General features: G+C 43.6%; 1 protein-coding gene across 14 annotated transcripts in view; it reads right to left on the bottom strand.

Annotated features, from left to right (window-relative positions):
• VPS13D (vacuolar protein sorting 13 homolog D) overlaps nt 1–17,821 on the bottom strand; it is a 116,605-nt gene that overhangs the window by 89,861 nt on the left and 8,923 nt on the right. For 7 of the 14 annotated variants that reach the window (XR_015950462.1, XM_088671709.1, XM_060276152.2 and 4 more), the window contains 14 exons: nt 16,413–16,529; nt 15,081–15,185; nt 14,823–14,993; nt 13,406–13,506; nt 12,121–12,289; nt 11,202–11,294; nt 10,392–10,584; nt 9,026–9,205; nt 8,396–8,526; nt 7,419–7,491; nt 7,134–7,304; nt 6,110–6,240; nt 4,653–4,785; nt 1,843–4,074 (listed from right to left, as the gene is read on the bottom strand). Coding sequence is in view for 13 of the 14 variants with exons in the window: in XM_088671709.1 (XP_088527835.1) it covers nt 1,843–4,074; nt 4,653–4,785; nt 6,110–6,240; nt 7,134–7,304; nt 7,419–7,491; nt 8,396–8,526; nt 9,026–9,205; nt 10,392–10,584; nt 11,202–11,294; nt 12,121–12,289; nt 13,406–13,506; nt 14,823–14,993; nt 15,081–15,185; nt 16,413–16,529 (4,000 nt within the window). In the remaining variant the exon portion in view is untranslated. Of the gene's footprint in view, nt 1–1,842; nt 4,075–4,652; nt 4,786–6,109; nt 6,241–7,133; nt 7,305–7,418; nt 7,492–8,395; nt 8,527–9,025; nt 9,206–10,391; nt 10,585–11,201; nt 11,295–12,120; nt 12,290–13,405; nt 13,507–14,822; nt 14,994–15,080; nt 15,186–16,412; nt 16,530–17,821 lie in introns of those variants that run through there. The other 7 variants (XM_088671711.1, XM_088671710.1, XM_088671713.1 and 4 more) reach the window with 3 other exon arrangements.

Below are 17,821 nucleotides of genomic sequence, written 5' to 3'. Positions count from 1 at the left end.
GAAGAAGAAGAAGAAGAAGAAGAAGAAGAAGAAGAAGAAGAAGAAGAAGAAGAAGAAGAAGAAGAAGAACAACAACAACAACAACAACAACAACAACAACAACAATTTTATTGATACCCCGCCTACCTGGCTGGGTTTCCCCAGCCACTCTGGGCAGCTCCCAGCAGAATAGTAAAAACACGATAAAAACACTCCAGGCTATAGGTAGCAGCTTCACCAGCCAAGATGGAAACCTTGATTCCAATTCTGTTGTTCAAACTCACATGCTGAATAGGTGCTGCCTGCTACAACCCGTAACAGCTTGCATTATGCAAATTAGTGATTAGGTGTTCACAAATCCACTCGGTAAGAACCAAAGAAGAGCCCTGCTGGATCAGGCCAAAGGCCCATCTGGTCCAACACCCTGTTCTCACAGTGGCCAACCAGAGGTCTATGGGAATCCCACAGGTAGAACCTGAGCACAAGAGACCTCTCCCCACCTGGAATTCCCAGCAACAGGTACAGCCATTCGCAGATGGTAGTAACTGATAGCCTGATCCCCCATGAAATTGTCTAATTCTCTTCTAAAGGCATCCAAATTTGTGTCCGCCACAACATCTCATGGGAGCAAATTCCACACTTTAACTACACTTTAACTAGTGGTACCACTGGTTACGAACTTAATTAGTTCTGGGAGTCCGTTCTTAAATTGAAATTGTTCTTATCCTGAGGCACGCTTTCGCTAATGGCGCGTTCCGCTGCGCACGCGCCTCTGGCGCACGACTTCCGCTCGCATCCTGAGGCAAAGTTCGCAACTGGAAGCAACTACTTCTGGGTTAGCGGAGCTCGTAACCCAAAGCGTGCATAACCCGAAGCGTTCATAACCAGAGGTACCATTGTATGAGCTGTGAAGAAGTACTTCCTGAATTTTTGCATGTCCTGAATTTTCCAACGTTCGGCAGCACACAATTCTCATTACTGGGGCTTTTGTCCATGCTGAGGTTTGCAAAAGTTAAAAGAAGCAGCAGCAGAAGTCTCCCCCCCCCCCCCTACTAACCATAGCCCAGTACGAACAGAAGACCATGCTCACCCACAGCCCTGAAAGTTCCAGAGGTTTCTGGGAAGAGATGACAGTCAAAGTCAGTTGCCTTTGACTATCTTCTCTTTCCAGAATCCTCTGGAAATATGGAATATTTCCAGAATCCTCTGGAAATACAAAGCCATGCCAAGCTCTGTGAACCTATTAATAACCAGTAAGCAGCTGGAATCTTGTGTGTCTAAAATTACTTCAAAATGGGAAGAAGCTATAGATTGGTGTTTCCCAAACTTGGAGTCACCAGTTGTTTTTGGACTACAACTCCCAGTGGTCAGAGCTGATGGGATTTGTAGTCCAAAAACAGCTGGAGACCCAAGTTTGGGAAACACTGCTATAGATGAAAGAAAGCGCCTACTACCACTTAATACAAGGGGGTGGGGGACTTTTTTTCCCAGTCCGAGGGCCACATTCCGTGCAACCTTCCAGTGGCCGCATGCCTATGGTAAGCAGAGCAGCAAATGTAGATTTCACGTTTGTGCAGTAGGCTAGTTTTTTACACACACACCCTCACTTTACCCTCCATTCTGGCAAGCAAGAAGCATTATCAGGGTACATTAAAGCCAGGAGAGCATGATGCAAGATCAGTGAAGAGTCCCAAGCGCCAGACAAGAGAGGCCTAGACATCAGCATGTGGTCCCTGGGCTCAAAGTTCCCCACCCCTGACTTAATAATAATAATAATAATAAACCAGATGGACTGCATGGCTACCAACAAATCCTTAGCTCTGACAAGCGGGAGCAAATGAGCCCAAGCCTTGTTTAACTTACCATGGCCTTTATGTAAGGATTCAAAGAAATCGTGCCGAGTGAACTGAGGATCTTCCTGGCTGCTGCTGCTGCTGCTGGCAATGCCTGAACGAGGGTGCAGTGCATCAGGCGTCTCAGAAGAAGCTTCTTTCTTGGCTGCTAAATGACTGCTGTTTAGAGAATACATTTTAATATCTCTGATTTCAACTTGAAGCCTATCACTTCTCAGACTGTCCTCTCCGGCCACAAAATTCTGGATCGATATTTGCCCTAAATGCCCCACCAGCAGCTCTGGGCTGCCCGGCTTCCGGGGTATGGATACCACTGGCGATTCAATGTTCACATTCAAAATAAGCTTGATCGTTTCGGTTTTGAAGCGCACCGGAGAGACCTCCTCCCCTTCGCTGTTTTCCAAATTGAAGGGGTCCCTGGACCGAGGCGTCGTATCAAACAGAGACACCATTTCGCTATACTCAGCCGTCTTCGTGGCCAAGACGGTGGTCACTTTCGTGGCCGCACTCTTCAGCATGCTGCGGAAGTTCTCTTCCAGCTCGTCCATGGACAAGGTGATCTCTTTTAAGAACTTAGCCGAGTGGTTGTAATGAAGCGAGGCCATCCTGAGCTGGAGTGAGCACTCCTCTTTCGACTTCTCTGAGAAAGTGAAGCTCAAAGCGTCAGGAAGGCTACTTGCATCGTCAAACTGGAGAAATGTAGGCTTGAAGGAGCTCGTGCCATGGGTGAGGTTTTCATACCGCATCATATTCCCAATGCTTACGACATACTGGTTTTTCATGCTGTCCAGAGTCAGGTCCATAAGATGCAAGCAACCCAGAGAGCCATTTATGTCCAGCCTGCTGCCCATGGAGACATTCACTTTGGTTCCGCCAATGCTCGCTGTTGCAATTTTCCGGCCAAGTTTTTCTCCGTTCACCATCGTAACCGTCCTAAGGAGAAGTACGTTTAACCAGTGGATGTCTACTGCTACCTCTGTACTTTGGGCGTGGGTGGTCTGGAAGGTTTCCTGCTCACGGGAATGTCTTTCCGCATCAGTCATGAGGGGCTGAGGGCTAGAATCGTCTTTCTCCTTTGGGAAGGACTTTTGGAGAAAGCCAATCAGCTCAACGATCGTCTCCGGGTTGAGAATGATATCCAGGTTGTTCATCTGGACCGATATCACTTGAAGAGTGCTGTCCAAGTTCATGGAGGGGCACTCTGCACTCACAAACTGGTATTCAAATTTAATTAAGGATTCGTCGCCCTGTGGGAAGCTGCCAGGCAAATCACCCGATACCACAGCGTATTTCTTGGTCGAGTGCACCCCGTCAGCTACACGAGCCTCATCAAGCCCACCAACCGGGGACTGGGCTCTGCTGTCCCGGAGGCTTCCTGTTGGAACATCGAAACTGAGATTCTTGTGAGAAGCCATCAAGAGGTCAAAATCAGAACCGTAGGTTTGCATGGTGTCAACCAGCAGCAAACCGTGGACTGTGAGAGAAACTTCTGCGTCGTAAGGCCTCTTCACAAAATGCGCGTTCGTGCCAAAAACCTTGAGGACGGAGATATATCGGCCGTTGCTTTCAACAGCCAATTGCATACAGTTAACTTGGAACTCCGCTAAAAGCAGTTGCGATTCTACAAGGACTTCCTTAGTGTGTTGTTCTACCACCATCACGCTCTGTGTTAAGTTCACCACAGAGCTGTGCAAACTTCCGCGCTGGTCCAGATCTGAAAAAGTCACCTCCCTGCCTATCTGCGAAGTGCCCGCAATGTCCGTATCAGATGTGCTCAGTCTTCCAAAGCAGTTGTTCAGAGCCATTATTTTATCCTCGTTGATGTGTATTTTCAAATCGGGCAGATTTCCAGACAAGACGGCTCCCGGGTACTTGGGATCAGACGTGTAGATCAACCTGCGTTCCAGCTGCAAGTGGACGTTGAATTTCTCCACCACATGGGTTGGGCCAACATCACTGTCCTGGGCATGCTTCCAATTGTCTTTCACTCGGCCGACCATGATCTGCAGATCCATGAATGACAAGCTGTAGGTCTCATACATTTTTTTACTCATCAAGTGCGCTTGCAGCTGTGCCTCACTGATTTCTACCCCCGTGAATGTGATAGTTTTGTCCTCGCCAGCCACACAAATTTCAGGAGGCGGGCTGCTTGGAGGGGTTGCAAGAGGCGTTTTATATTCATCGTCGCTCAGGTCACTCAGCTCTGAATGTGGACCACCGGAGCTCCTCCTTTTGTGCTCCGCTAGAAGATTGAGAAGACAGGAGAGAGAACTTTAGTCAGGTGTTCTCTCTTTCTCAACCTTATGCTCAAAGTCTATCCGTGAACAAAGCATGTCTGCTGCAACTGGACAGTGGCAATACTTAATGTATTGGATTTGTGACCATTATGGTCATTTGCCTGCAGTAGCAGTAAAACTCTCCTGGATGAAGTATTAATTGCCTCTGGTCTATTTTTTGGGAATCCTGCAATGTGCTAAGCTTATTTTACTCTGCTAACTATACGTTGGAATCTGCTGTGGGTCAATATGTGCAGAATTCATGGCATAAATATGTGTAATTAGAAAAGAAACTGGCATAGGAACTGAACTCCTTGCTGCTTCCAGGATTCTGGTTCCTTGCATTCAAAATATTCAGTCACAGTTTTAGCTGTTTTTTCCCCAAAAGGGGATTTTAAAAAAAAGGACTAGCACTGGCGATACCCCACAGATTCTCTTCCTATTCAAAGCATTTTGAATAAAATAACAATTTTCTGATTTCTGATTTCAAGATTAACAGGCATCTCCTCCTCCACCATCACCCTACTAGAAGTGTAAACAGTACCTTGTGTGTTGGTAAGCAGCATTCTTCCCAAATCGATCACTACTAAAACTGGATCAGCAAATTTAAAGTCATCGGGGAAGATCACCTGAGGAGCAGAAATATCAAGGCACACTGTCCAGCGCTTGCTTTCTTCCTGAAAAGAAAAAGATATTTTAAAAAGAAGTTTATTTATTATTTATAGGTCCAATAAGGTTGCAAGAAAACAGCCAGCCCCAAATACTACTAAGAAACGTTATAACATATGGCATTCATATTATGTGCAAGTCTCTGTTAATTTGGTTTTACTGTTGCTTCATTAGCTGTTTTCATTTTTTGCTTTATTAGCTATTGTCATTTTTATAACTGCAATCATAAAAATAAAGCAGTAGAAATGATCAGCTAATAGTTGCAAGAGCACTTTATGACTTTTATTTATTCAGGAAGCTGAATATTATCCCAAGTTGTGTACTTAACAGAGTAAAACAATTACCAATAACATATAATTAAAAATCAGCAAAATTTAAAACCAAGTAAATGTAACTTTCATCTGGTTGAAATGAAAAGGGTTTTAACAGGCATCTAAAACATATAAAATGAAGGTACCTGTCGAATGTTTATTCAGGGAGTTCCAAGGCACATAAAAATTAAAAACAGCACTGACAATTCAGTATAGAGACAAAAAGAGTGGATAATGCTTGTGTAACAAAAACAGCTTCATAGTATGTCCGAAGACAACCAGAGAGGAAGCATGTCCAGTTTTCCTAGTAAGAGATTTGCACAACCAGGTAGCCACCACTGAGAAGTCTCTGGGTTATATCCAATGCTATTTCTACACAGAGCGGACCTACTGAAATAAATGGACATGACTAATTTAGGCCCATTGATTTTAGTAGGTAGGACTTAGTTCAATACAACCCTTCCTGGGATCCACTAACCATCACCAGAGAGAAGGCTCTCTGGAGCAAATCAGAGGTATTGACTAAGTGTATAGGCATAAGCAAATCTTCAGCTAACTATTTAAGGGCTTTACCAGCATTTTACACTGATCCCATAAATAAACCAGTTAGCTAGTGTAACTGATGTAAGATCAGTATAATTTGAGCCAACTCTTGCATGGGAAGCCACCTTACAATGAATCAGAATTATCTACACAATGACTGGTAGCTGCTCACCAGGAATTCAGGTTTGAATTCAGAATTGAGAGCCCTACCTAGCGACCTTTCCTGCATGCAAACCAGACACTCTATCACTGGTTATGATATTCATATTCCAGCCACAATCCAGGCCAACCATAGTTTGCAAAAATTTCCCCCTTAATATACCACATTTTATACACTTGATTTTTCAAAGTGTGTGTGTGTGTGTGACCATTGGTCCTCTCCCTTCTGATCCAGAGACCGACATTACATTAAGCTACTTTCATGCTGCTACACATAGATGCAAAGAGCACAAGTCACCATCCTTTGAAATCCCCTTACAATGAAATCCCCCACAAGCAAGCGGTCGATGGTTTGCCTGATTTCGGCTTTCGTCTGCATTTTGAGCTTGTTGTACTGTCTCCTGGCAGCTGCAGCCACTCTCAGCTCCAGCTCAGACTGGCATCCGAAACCTGCACCAAGAGACAGACAAAGATGGATGCCACAGTTTGCTTACACTTCAATGGTACAGAAAGGAAAAAAGTAACTATCAATGGAGATAAGTTACATAGGCAAAAAAAGGGGGGGAGGAATTCCGATTTAAGAGAAGACTATTTTCCCTCTTTTATGAGCATAAAAAGCCAGAAGGAGCGTTTCTCTCTAACTAGGCAAATGACAATTTGGGAGTTGTCTCTTCTTAATTCTAAAGTAAATGTTCTATGCAGGAAATGTCCATAGTTAAGAAAACTTCCTCTTCCCGCACCCACCAAGTCATTGTTAGAAGCCAGTCACACATTCCATTCTGACTTTATGAAGATAAAACAATGCTCACAGAGGACTCCCAAGCCAACTGCAATGTCATTTATATGCCCACAAAGTTATTTCTCTCCCAGGTTTAGCTCCAAGAGGGTAATTGTAATTCATCCCTTGCTGAAACTCTGCAGGTAAGAGCTGAACAGCCATATGCCGATGGTAATCTAGCTCTTGATTTCTTGCATTGAGATATTCTTATTATTCTATGCCTCTTACTCTCCCTAGGGGCTCAAAGTCCCCCAGACACTGGATCTGGAAAACCATCCGGGAGTCAAGCCTGCTCAGGAATACTTTATGATGACCACATCAAGGTAATGTAAGAAAAATTCTAACTTGATGGCCGTCACAACATCTTGGGGCAGCGAGTTCCACTGCTTATATATAAGAAATCTCATTCAATTCTTACTAGCGCACATGCAATGTACTGAATAAATTCTTTATTGTCACTTTGACAGTACTTAAGTATGAAGAAATAAAAAAAGAGAAAGGAAAGGAAAGGAAAGGAAAATAAAGAATTGTAAATATTTTCTAGCAAAAAACAAGAAAGGTTAACCTGAGGTATGAACCCTTCCCTTGTAGAAGAAATCGGCTACTTTCTTAATGGCTTGTGGATTGTAAATAATATTTAGAGGTCGGGTACTGACTTCCAGACGTCTCTCAAAATTGCTGCGAACTGGGTTTCTCTCATACAGCATCTCAAACACTGGAACAGCAGGATCAGCAGCTGAATCAAAAGAGAGCACAACAGAGATCAGCAATGATGCCAGCGACACGCACAGCTCTCAGGTGCATTTTCAGTTGTTAACAATAGATTTGCTACAAAAACGAGAAATGTTACCAGCGCTTTCATTACTCGTGTCTGAAGAGGACGTCTGGAGACCAATGGAAGAGACACAGCCGACTTCTTTTTGCTGATGAGAACAAGAGAGATATGATTATAGTATATTATTTGTTGCATTTATATCCCACCTTTTCCTCCAAGGAGCTCAAGGTGGTGTATGTAGCTCCTCTCCTCCTCCTCATTTAATCCCCACAACAATCCTGTGGGGTAGATTATCCTGAGAAGCAGTGACTGGCCCAAGCTCACCTAGTGAGAGCTTTATGTCTGAGTGGAAATCTGAACCCTGGTCTCCCAGGTGCAAGTGCAAGGCTCTTACTGCTACACCAAACTGGATCTCGCCACACTCTACCTTGTGTATTATGTCCTGCTCATCCAGCATCTATTCGAAACAAAACGTTCTACATTCTATTGTAATTTCTATCATTTCTTGGGCTTATTGGTACAACTAACAGCCTTGTGGAATTTTAATAATGGCAGCTGCAATCCTAAACACATACCCACTTGGAAGCAAGTCCCGTTGAAACCAATGGAGCTTAAATTCAAGTAAATCCTTTTCAGATGGTGTGATCAAACTCACAAATAGAAGTCAGAATGAAAATACTTTTTTAAAAATGCATGCCCCATTTTTTTTTTGCACTCTCTCAAGCTTAAGGCAAATCATTAAGGTATGGGTCACTAACCTGTAAAACCTCCAGATACTGTTGGACTATCAACTCTTATCATCCCTGATTTTGGGGCCATGCTGACAGAGGCTCATGGGAGTTGCAGTTCAAAAGAATTAGGGGGCAACAGGCTGGCAAAAGCTGCTCTACCAGATGTGCCTGTAGCACAACAGCTGGATAATTCCCCCCCACACTCACTTTAGCAGAAAACTGGTTGCCCCCCCCCCCCCGACTCCTTTTATGAACACAATGTAACATATGTTAAATTCCAATTTCTGCAACAAATCATGTTATCGGCACAATTCAACGTACGGGGTTAGGGAAGACAAGGACAGGGAATATGGTCCCTTCCGTCGCTAAGTCTCGTAGGAATAGGCTACCAAGCTGAACCTTGAAAAGGGAAGAATTCCTCCGAGGAAGAGATTCTGCTAAGATGGTTACTCCTAGAAAAAGAAGCACACAAAAGCCAGTGTCATGTTGACTAAAAAAATTAGTCACGGCATTGGTCTGCTGAAAAACAGAAACAAGGAAGATGAATGCCGCAAGGGTTAACCCGTCTTGATTGTTACAGCCGCTGCTGCCATCATGTCTGTTCCATATGATCTTTCCCAGCAGTGCAGATCTGCAAGTGAGGCTCTGCTTCAAATCCAACCTATGTGGAGGCACATTGGCCTACATAAGGAACAGGGCCTTTTCCATTGCGGCCCCCAGGGGGAATGCAACCATGACATTTTGTTTGGTTGCAAGAGCCGTATTAAAGAACTGGCAGTGTCTGAGTTGTCACCAATAAATGTTAGGTTGGCTCCGTTGTGGGCCCCGTCCGAGCACAGAAAATAATCCACATATAATTGAGAGAACTGTGTTGGGGGTCAGGTCTAAAGCTACCAAAGGATTGTCAGGGATACTGATGTATAGCTGACGCAGGGAGCCCACAACCAATACCTGAAAATTCAAGCTGCATGAAAGCTCTTTCGTGGGCCTGCGGGCCCTTCTTCCCAGCATGCAGCAAAGTGACAGAGCCACCTTGCAGTTGGAGATTTAACTTTGCCAGGACGTGATCCCTCTTTGTGAAGGTGTTTATGTTGGAGACGTCCACAGCTGGATCAAAAAAATCATCAGCACCTAATACAAGGGGAGGAAAGATCAGAGACTTTAGAAAATGCAAAGCACTTGCAAGCAAATCTGCCAAATCTTAACTACAGAGTAAGAGCTTCTGGCCATTAATTGTGCTGTTGTTGGTTTTTTGAGTTTTTGTTTTTGTTTAAATGAATACTACTGCACAAACTTAAAGGAGCACAAAATAATTATTTTTAACAATGAACAAAAATCCATACTTGGCCCAAATCCTCTATCTCAGAATTTAAGAAGGCCGGATGGAAGAGAGCCTGCACAATCAGCAGGAAAGTCCCCCAGAGCCTTCTGGATGCCCAGACAACTCATATTTTGCCAGAGGTAGATCATTTTAACAGATGTGGAGCAGGTTTTAAACTGGCAAGAGCCTAGTCTTGGTCAGGTAATCTTAAAGTAAAAATAGGACATGCCCAACAATGAGAACAACAAACTAGAGGTCAGCATGGAACTACCGGTAATAGTCCAGGGTTTGTGCGCCAATCAGATTTTTTATCAAAACCTGACCTTCAGAGCATCCACCCACCTTTTCTATTGCCAGTCCCAGGAATGGAACTACACAGCTCCCAACTACAGTGGTACCTCGACTTACGAACAACTCGACAACCGAATTATTCGACTTATGAATGGCGCAAATGGCCGCGCGCTTACAAATTACTTGACATCCGAAAGGAAACCGCGGCGGTTTTAGATAGGGTTTTTTAGATAGGGTTGCTTCGACTTACGAAATTATCCGTTTCCAATGCATCCCTATGGGAAATCACGTTTCCAATGGCGCTTTTCAACTTACGAATTTTTCGACCTATGAAGGTGCCTTTGGAACGGATTAAATTCGTAAGTCGAGGCACCACTGTACATCTAGTCAAAACAGGCTCTTGCTGGTTTTCTAGCGTAATTGGCATGGATATGTATTATCTATATAGTACACCGCAACTACGCAATTTTAACACACATTTTTATAAAGTTCTGGGTCTTCTTTGTTGTAGGTGGGGGGGGGGGTCCTTATTGTGTACAGTGTGGCAGCACCTTCACCTGCAGCCACACAGGTCCTGTTGGGACTCCCGACTCCCATCACCAAAGCCAACAAACGAGGGATGATGGGAAATGTAGTCCAACAACACCTGGAGGACCACAAGTTCCCCACGACTGATCTAGAGCTTCAGGGTAAGTTTTCTCGTACCAGCAACATCAGGTGTTTCTGAAAGCAGTCCTTCGAAAGAGTCCGTTTCCAGGGCTTCCTGAGAATCGCCGTACCAGCCTCCCCATCCAGGAAACCAGGACTGAAGATAGCGAAGCATTCCACTGCTGCTGGTATCCGATTCAATTTCAATCGTTTCCTCTGAGGAATCGGACAGCGGCTCCTTGATGCTCTGCTTGAAATGAGGAAAGGTAGGATTCTTTTTTAAAAAGAGGAATTTAAAAGGTGCTGCTAATCAGAACTATTTCTCTTACTGTTACTACATGCCTGGAGTGAATGCATGATTGACCTGCTTTATCCCTGCTCTGTCTAAACGTGTTTGCTGGAATACTGCTACCACCACACCCTCTAACCCACAGCACGATCCAGTGCCGACAGAAACGGGATCCAAACTGGTATTACCAAAAAACAAAAAAGGAGATCAAAATAGCTAGGGAGAGCACCAAGATTTGTGCAAGAACCAAAGAAAGATATATACTATACAGGGAGGGGGAATCCAAGGGAACAAAGAAGTAAACAAAACACAGCCCAATGTGTACTAGAGAAACCTCATTAGCCACAGGGTGTTTGTTTGGGGTTTGTTTGCTTTTTGCTTTGTATCTCACGCTGAATACTGGATAAATGAGATTCAAACAATGCATGAAATCAAATCAATAATTCTGATGTTATTTCACGTGCTTAAAGTCACCGCTCTCGGACATTTCCAGGTTGGTTTGGTTTTCTGTTTGCATCGTTAGCAGTTCCAAACCCCCTAAGGTGCTTCTAAATATTGCATCTCATAAAATCTCTAACCTCATCAAGTTCGCAGAATCTATCGTACACTATTTCGCGTAAGATTTTCAGCTCCTCGAACGTCTGTTCATCCTCAATGCGCTCTATCTCCTCCTGCAGGCGGAAAAGGAAATATTAGCAAATAATCCAGAAAGCTGAAAGACTCAGCTCTTCATTCAGATTTCTTTTCTTGAACGAGCTACTTAATCTGAAGTTATGAGAATTACGGTAAGCTTTGAAATCGCAACACCAATTTAAGTAAATGGTCGAGTCTGGATGCAGGGCATCTTGGTTTATTAAGGAGAAAGATGCATGAGCCTTGTATGCATGCCCGCCACCCCTCAACTCCTCAGTGTACCATATTCCCGCTATGGTTACCTATTACATTCTAACTGGGAAACTATAGTTACCAGGATCTGAACCCATTGTTTGAAGTTCGTTTCAAATCCTGGTTCCAAATGGCACTCAGAGGCCTACTGCCTCCGACACTGGAGGGAGGTGATAAGGAACTCCTTGGAGTCTCTGTAAATGCTACTTCTGCAGTGAAAATGTTCAACTTCTGCAAACGCTTGCTGCTGGGCTACTTATAAACAGCTGCCTATTTTACCTAAACACTGCAGCATCTTACAAATATGTACCCCAGGCATAGGCAAACTCCGGCCCTCCAGATGTTTAGGACTACAATTCCCATCATCCCTAGCTAACAGGACCAGTGGTCAGGGATGATGGGAATTGTAGTCATAAACATCTGGAGGGCCGGAGTTTGCCTATGCCTGAATCCGAACAAAGGTAAACTCTAAAATGTTTTCAACAGGCAGCAACGTATATATATTTTTAAGCCACAAAAGCTCTACGACAGATTACGATTATACATGCCAGTTGCAGAGCTATAATCTCAAGATGATGGCTTAGATACCATAGCCCAGCTGTTTCCCAATACCTGCTCCTCATCAGACAGCTCCACTTCTTTTAACTTCTTGTAATACAGATCTGTGTACAATACAGCATCTTGGGCCCGATGCAACACAAAATCCCAGGAACAGCGTCCCCTCTGCTCTCTGATCTCCGCAATGTGTGCATTCAGAGCAAAACACCACCACTCCTGGCAGCTGAAACATTACAAATGAATGTATTTCTGGTTACTATTATTATCACTGTTTCATTCATTCTCTTCTAACACACTGTCTCAAGGCATTTTACATGTAATGTAATTAAAAGTCAAAAAAGAAAAGCAACACACATTTTAAATGAGACTAAAAATCTAACAAGTGGACACTCATGGTTAGCAGTTATCCCTCAGGTTGCAGAAAGATGCAAGAAAAGGATGAGCTACAAATGGTACTACAAGGCTCTTGCTTGAGGCAGGCTGCAGGTCTAAATGGGAACACCTTAGCCAAGAAAACACTCTAGCTGGTATTTCGTTTCGAGCTCCCCACTTCTTCAATTCTATCTTCATTAACCACTGTAGGAGAGACCCTACAGCCTGGAAAAAAATTTAAAACCAATAGTGGACTGCCGAAGGGATCAACTGGGTTATACTAAAAAGTCAAAACAACAAGGGATAGACTATCTCCAACCAACAAGACAAAACTTAAAAACTAAGTTGGGTAAGATATTATAGAATGCTTCTGAATATTACAGGAAAGTGAAGTACAGCTTTAGACCAATATAAAAATATATATAAACGTGAACAAAAAGATAAAAGGGGGGGAATGATACAATAACCAATTCTCTATGGTCAAAATCTGATTAAAATCCAATAGAATGACAACAAAAATTGTCAAGCAGATACATATTAACCCAAACTACCTTCTTCAGTGATCAGAAGAAAATTATTATAGGCAACCTGTTTACAAAGTATTGGCTGCTGTGTCTAAATGATGTGCTGAGCTCACCAGTCATACAAACTCATGATTACTACGCACAAGTGGTGCTATTGAAAGCACACCACACGAACAAACAAAAGCCCTTCTTCATCTTAACACTGTTATCTCCATTTGTCACTTTGCCAAGCTATGACACTCCTCCAAACTGTAGTTTCTGTGTATGAGCATAATCTTCAGTCCTATTTAAAATTAAGCATAAAAGCAGATGGCAACTCAAGTATGCATTCTTATCACCCATCAACAACAAAAAGTATACAAGAAGGTTTAGGGAACAGTATTTAATTAGGAAAGGGAGACTTGCATGTATGGTTATTTGATCCAAGAAAACAGAGCTCATACTTTCCAGCTACTGGGACCTTCGGCTTCCATCTTCTGAATCTGAGTTGTCGCTCTTTTCGATCCAGCTCTTTCAAAAAGTCCATTATTTGTCGGTATTGTGTCTGTGTGAATAAAATAACCATACAGTGGTTAGGCAATCAGTACGGATGCATTCCGTAACAGAACACAAATGCCAATAATAACGGCTGAACTCAAGAATGAACTTCGCCGCTTTGCCTAAAAAACTGTCCACACATATAACGAAAAGGCAACACGGGCTTTAAGTAACTGTCCAGGGTAACTGGCAAAGCTAGAGAGACGCAAAGGCAGTAACAGATTTATAGTTAGTGGCTTTGATAGTTTATTCCCAAATTCAAAGAAGCTAAAAAAAGTGATGCGAACACAGGAAGAAATTTCCGAAACCACCATAGATATCGGCTGTGAGGACTCAAGCTTTGTGGTTTGAAGCAAGCCCTCCTTACCTGTTAGCTTTGCTGCTGACTACTTGCATTTTTTTTGTGGCCTATAGGCATGTAAGGCTATGTACTATTGGTAGAAAGGGTGCTGCATGGAAACCAAGGCCAGAGCTGAGGTTTCCTAAAAGCTGAGCAATGAATGATTAAAAGGAGACCCAGAGGGCTGGTTGAAATCTGGCCGCAGGAAACCTACGTATTCTCCAATTGGGAGTGGCAGTGGTGAAGTCTAAGTGACTGCGCCTCTCCTAAGCTGACAAGCAAGTTCATGGCAAAGGCGGAATTCAAACAAGGGCCTTTCTATACAATTCTATACAAGCCTGGAATAAAGAACGGAGTTAAGCAACATGTGCATGCGTGAAAACACTGGATGCAGGAGAAATGGTACGTGATTCGCTTGAGTGGTATATGTATGCTGGTAAGGTAAAGGTTAAGGGACCCCTGACCATTAGGTCCAGTCGTAACCGACTCTGGGGTTGCGCGCTCATCTCGCATTATTGGCCGAGGAAGCCGGCGTATAGCTTCCAGGTCATGTGGCCAGCATGACAAAGTCGCTTCTGGCAAACCAGAGCAGCACATGGAAACGCTATTTACCTTCCCGCTGTAGCGGTTCCTATTTATCTACTTGCATTTTGACGTGCTTTTGAACTGCTAAGTTGGCAGGAGCTGGGACCAAGCAACGGGAGCTCACCCCGTCACAGGGATTCGAACTGCCGACCTTCTGATCAGCAAGTCCTAGGCTCAGTGGTTTAACCACAGCGCCACCTGGGTCCCTATGTATGCTGGTACTCTGTGTTAAAATGAAAGTTGTACGCGAGCATTCCTCTTCTATGAATTGTTTGATATGACATTCAGCCTTGATTTGTGTAGGTTTTGCCAACAAACACTGCATGCCGTTACTGTCTGGCTTCGACAACTGGAAATGTTCACCCCTTACAGGGCAACCTCCTTAAATCAGCTTTTACCTGTGAAAGTTTCAGAGGTATTGTCTCCAGCTGAATGTCAAACTCAAGCCGTGGGGTATTCCGCGATTTGAGGGGCTCCTTGGAACAGTTTCTCTTCAGAAGGGCAGAGGTACACACAGGCTCCATGATGTAGTTATGGTCACGGCTTTCCATGCTTTCATCCATTGCTTCCTAGAAATCATAACCAAGTTAATTCCTCTGAATAGGCAAGCATTTCTCATGCTCACAGGCAAAGGAAAAAAAAGAAGAAGCTTTTACCTGCAACTCCCCAGGTGGCAAGTCTCCCATTAAAGCACTATCAGTGTCCCAATAGATGCTGAAGTCAGCAATATCCAGCTGCTTTTTCTTCATCAGCTCCTCCACCTTAAAATGAGGACAACTAGATATGAGCCACAGAAAAACCACACAGTATCAAATAACCAGCGCACCTTGTTCCATGTAGTACTTTATTGATTTATCAAATTTACGAACATAATACCATCAAGATGGTGCACAAGACAAAGACAGAATACCGTACTTTTCCATCTATAAGACGAGGGGTTTTTACTCAAAAATAAAGTTAAAAATGGGGGAGTGTCCTTATACAGTACATGAGTAGTGCAGAGGGGGGACGGGCGATTGGTTGCAGTCGCAAGCAGGATCATGTGATTGGGTGAGTGAATGGTGTCTGCTGCAAGGGCTGCTTTGGATAGGCTGCTGCTTTGTCTAATGGGTGGGTTATTGGTGGATGCAGCAAGGGCTGCTTTGAATTGGCCTCTGCTTCAGCAATTTTGCGTGCGTTGCTTGCGATTGTTAGTGTTTGTCAGTTGGGTGAGTGATTTTCTGCAAACCCCCCCCCCAAAAAACCCTCAACAACGCTGGTCAATCCTCCCCCAAAAAAGCTCTTCCCCCAAAAGCAATCCTTTCCCCATTTTTTTTATTTTAGTCCCCAAAAATAAGGGGTGTCTTATACATGGGGGCATGCTATACACAGAAAAGTACGGTATGTTCTAAAAACAACAAAACCGTTTCAATGAAATCATAAAATGATAGATCTTTACAAATTCTGAAAACAATAAAAAATGTTTCTGCAGACATGCTGAAGACATGCCTTCGAGGTGTCTTCATAATCTAAGCATTAATGACCAATACACACAGAAAATGCAACCCAGATCATGCTGCCAGAGACAACAACAAAAGATCGATTGCACTGAACTTTAATTGGTGGCCAGGACCTGTTACCAGGTCACAGCTTGACTTAATGCCGGTCACAGTAGCAGCAATACAGCCATAAAAATTAGGGTGGGTTCTGAGTCTGAGAAGGTTGAAGACTACTATAGTACAAGGTACTTCTACAACAAATAACATAAATCAAATCACTTGCTACAGGAGAGAGCCAAAAAGAAAAATGAGAAGACAACACGTTCACTAGCCGATCTATCCTAAGTGAAAATCACTATTTAATCTGTCTCTGCCTCAGACCTGAATCAAACCACTGTTCTTGAACACACACATCCTTTAGTTGAATTCAGACTTTTCCTGCTTAATATTCCATCCATGGAAACCAGTGGCATTTTTTAAAGCACTTTACACAACACAGCATTGACTCACCGGCTCATTTACGGCATTTTGCACAGATACATTTTTTATGCAGACTCCAAACGCAAACGGCTGTGAAGGATTTGTGACACCATCCTCAAACCTCAGGTGGACATCTTGAATGTTTAACTGAAGGAGGATAAGAGGGAGAAGGGGAGGTTCCCTTCAGTTAGCAGGTGCAAACTTATGGCTAACAAAAGGTTTTAAACACATGACATGGATGGAACACTGTCTTAAATGGGAAAATGCTGGTCAATCACCAAAAAGGACTAAAGGTTCCAGTCAGGCGTAATATACTGCATAACATTTGCTCATGCTACACAGTCGCATGCTCAGCGGCAACACTCTTTGCACTTCATTATTTGCTACAGTAAAATCTTCCTTGGTGCTCAAAAGAACCGCCTAAATCGCCTCCCTCCTACTCAAAATGAAGTAACACCCAAGTCATCTTTTTGTAGAGGAAATTACAGGTTGGCTTATTTGTTAATTTTGCTGGCCTTGGTAGCCAAAACAACAACAACAATCTGTGGCCACCAGAACTCTGTTGCTCCTCACAATGACTGGGATCTTGTACCAGAGAATATATTGTATGTGCCAGAATGAGATTTGGACCAATCTACTGCTCTCCTCCCCAGCTGTAGGGGAGTGTTCTTGCAAGGATGCTATACTTCCAATTCCAAGCATCTTTTTAAACACAGTGCCAAAAACAAGCCTGAACCCTCCTCTTTAGCTGGACCTGACCACAAGAGCACTGCCCCCCCCCCTCCTGTGGTTTCCAGCAACTGGTATTCAGAAGGATGACTGTCTCAGACTCCGGAAGCAGAGCATAACCATCATGGCTAGCAGCCACTGTGTTATCCTCCATAAACTTGCCCAATCCGCTTTTAAAGCCATCCAAGTTAGTGGCTCTCACCACCTCCTGTGGGAGTGAGCTCCGCGGTTTAACTACGCACCATGCAAAGAAGTGCTTTATTTTATCTGTCCCGAATCTTCAAACATTCAGTTTCACTAGATGCCTGCAACTTATTGCGAGAGAGGGAGAAAAATCTGCCCACTCTCTCCATGCCATGCATAATGTTATAAATTGCTATCATGCCACATCTTACTTTTCTTTTCTCTAAACTAAAAAGCCCCAAATTTCTCCGCTACATCTGCTTGATCATTTTGGTTCCTCTTTCCTGAACCCCTTTCAATTCTATTCTACAATATCCTTCTTGAGCTGAAGCAACCAGAAATGCACAGCGTGTTCCAAAAGTGGTTGCACTATAGATTTGTATAACGGCATTAGGATAGCTGCAGCTTAATCTTCAGTTTCTTTGAAGGTTGGAGAGGGGAAATTGCAGGTCAAATGGTGAGGCACATCAAGGGCCACATCTGATCCAAGTTGCCCCCGCCCCCGGTTTTAAATGTCATGAAGGCAT

Source organism: Zootoca vivipara, chromosome 6, assembly GCF_965207765.1.
Source record: "Zootoca vivipara chromosome 6, rZooViv2.hap1.1, whole genome shotgun sequence".
Lineage (NCBI taxonomy): Eukaryota > Metazoa > Chordata > Lepidosauria > Squamata > Lacertidae > Zootoca > Zootoca vivipara.
The sequence above is the reverse complement of the archived record's forward strand: the minus strand, read 5'-3'. Positions and strand labels throughout refer to the sequence as shown.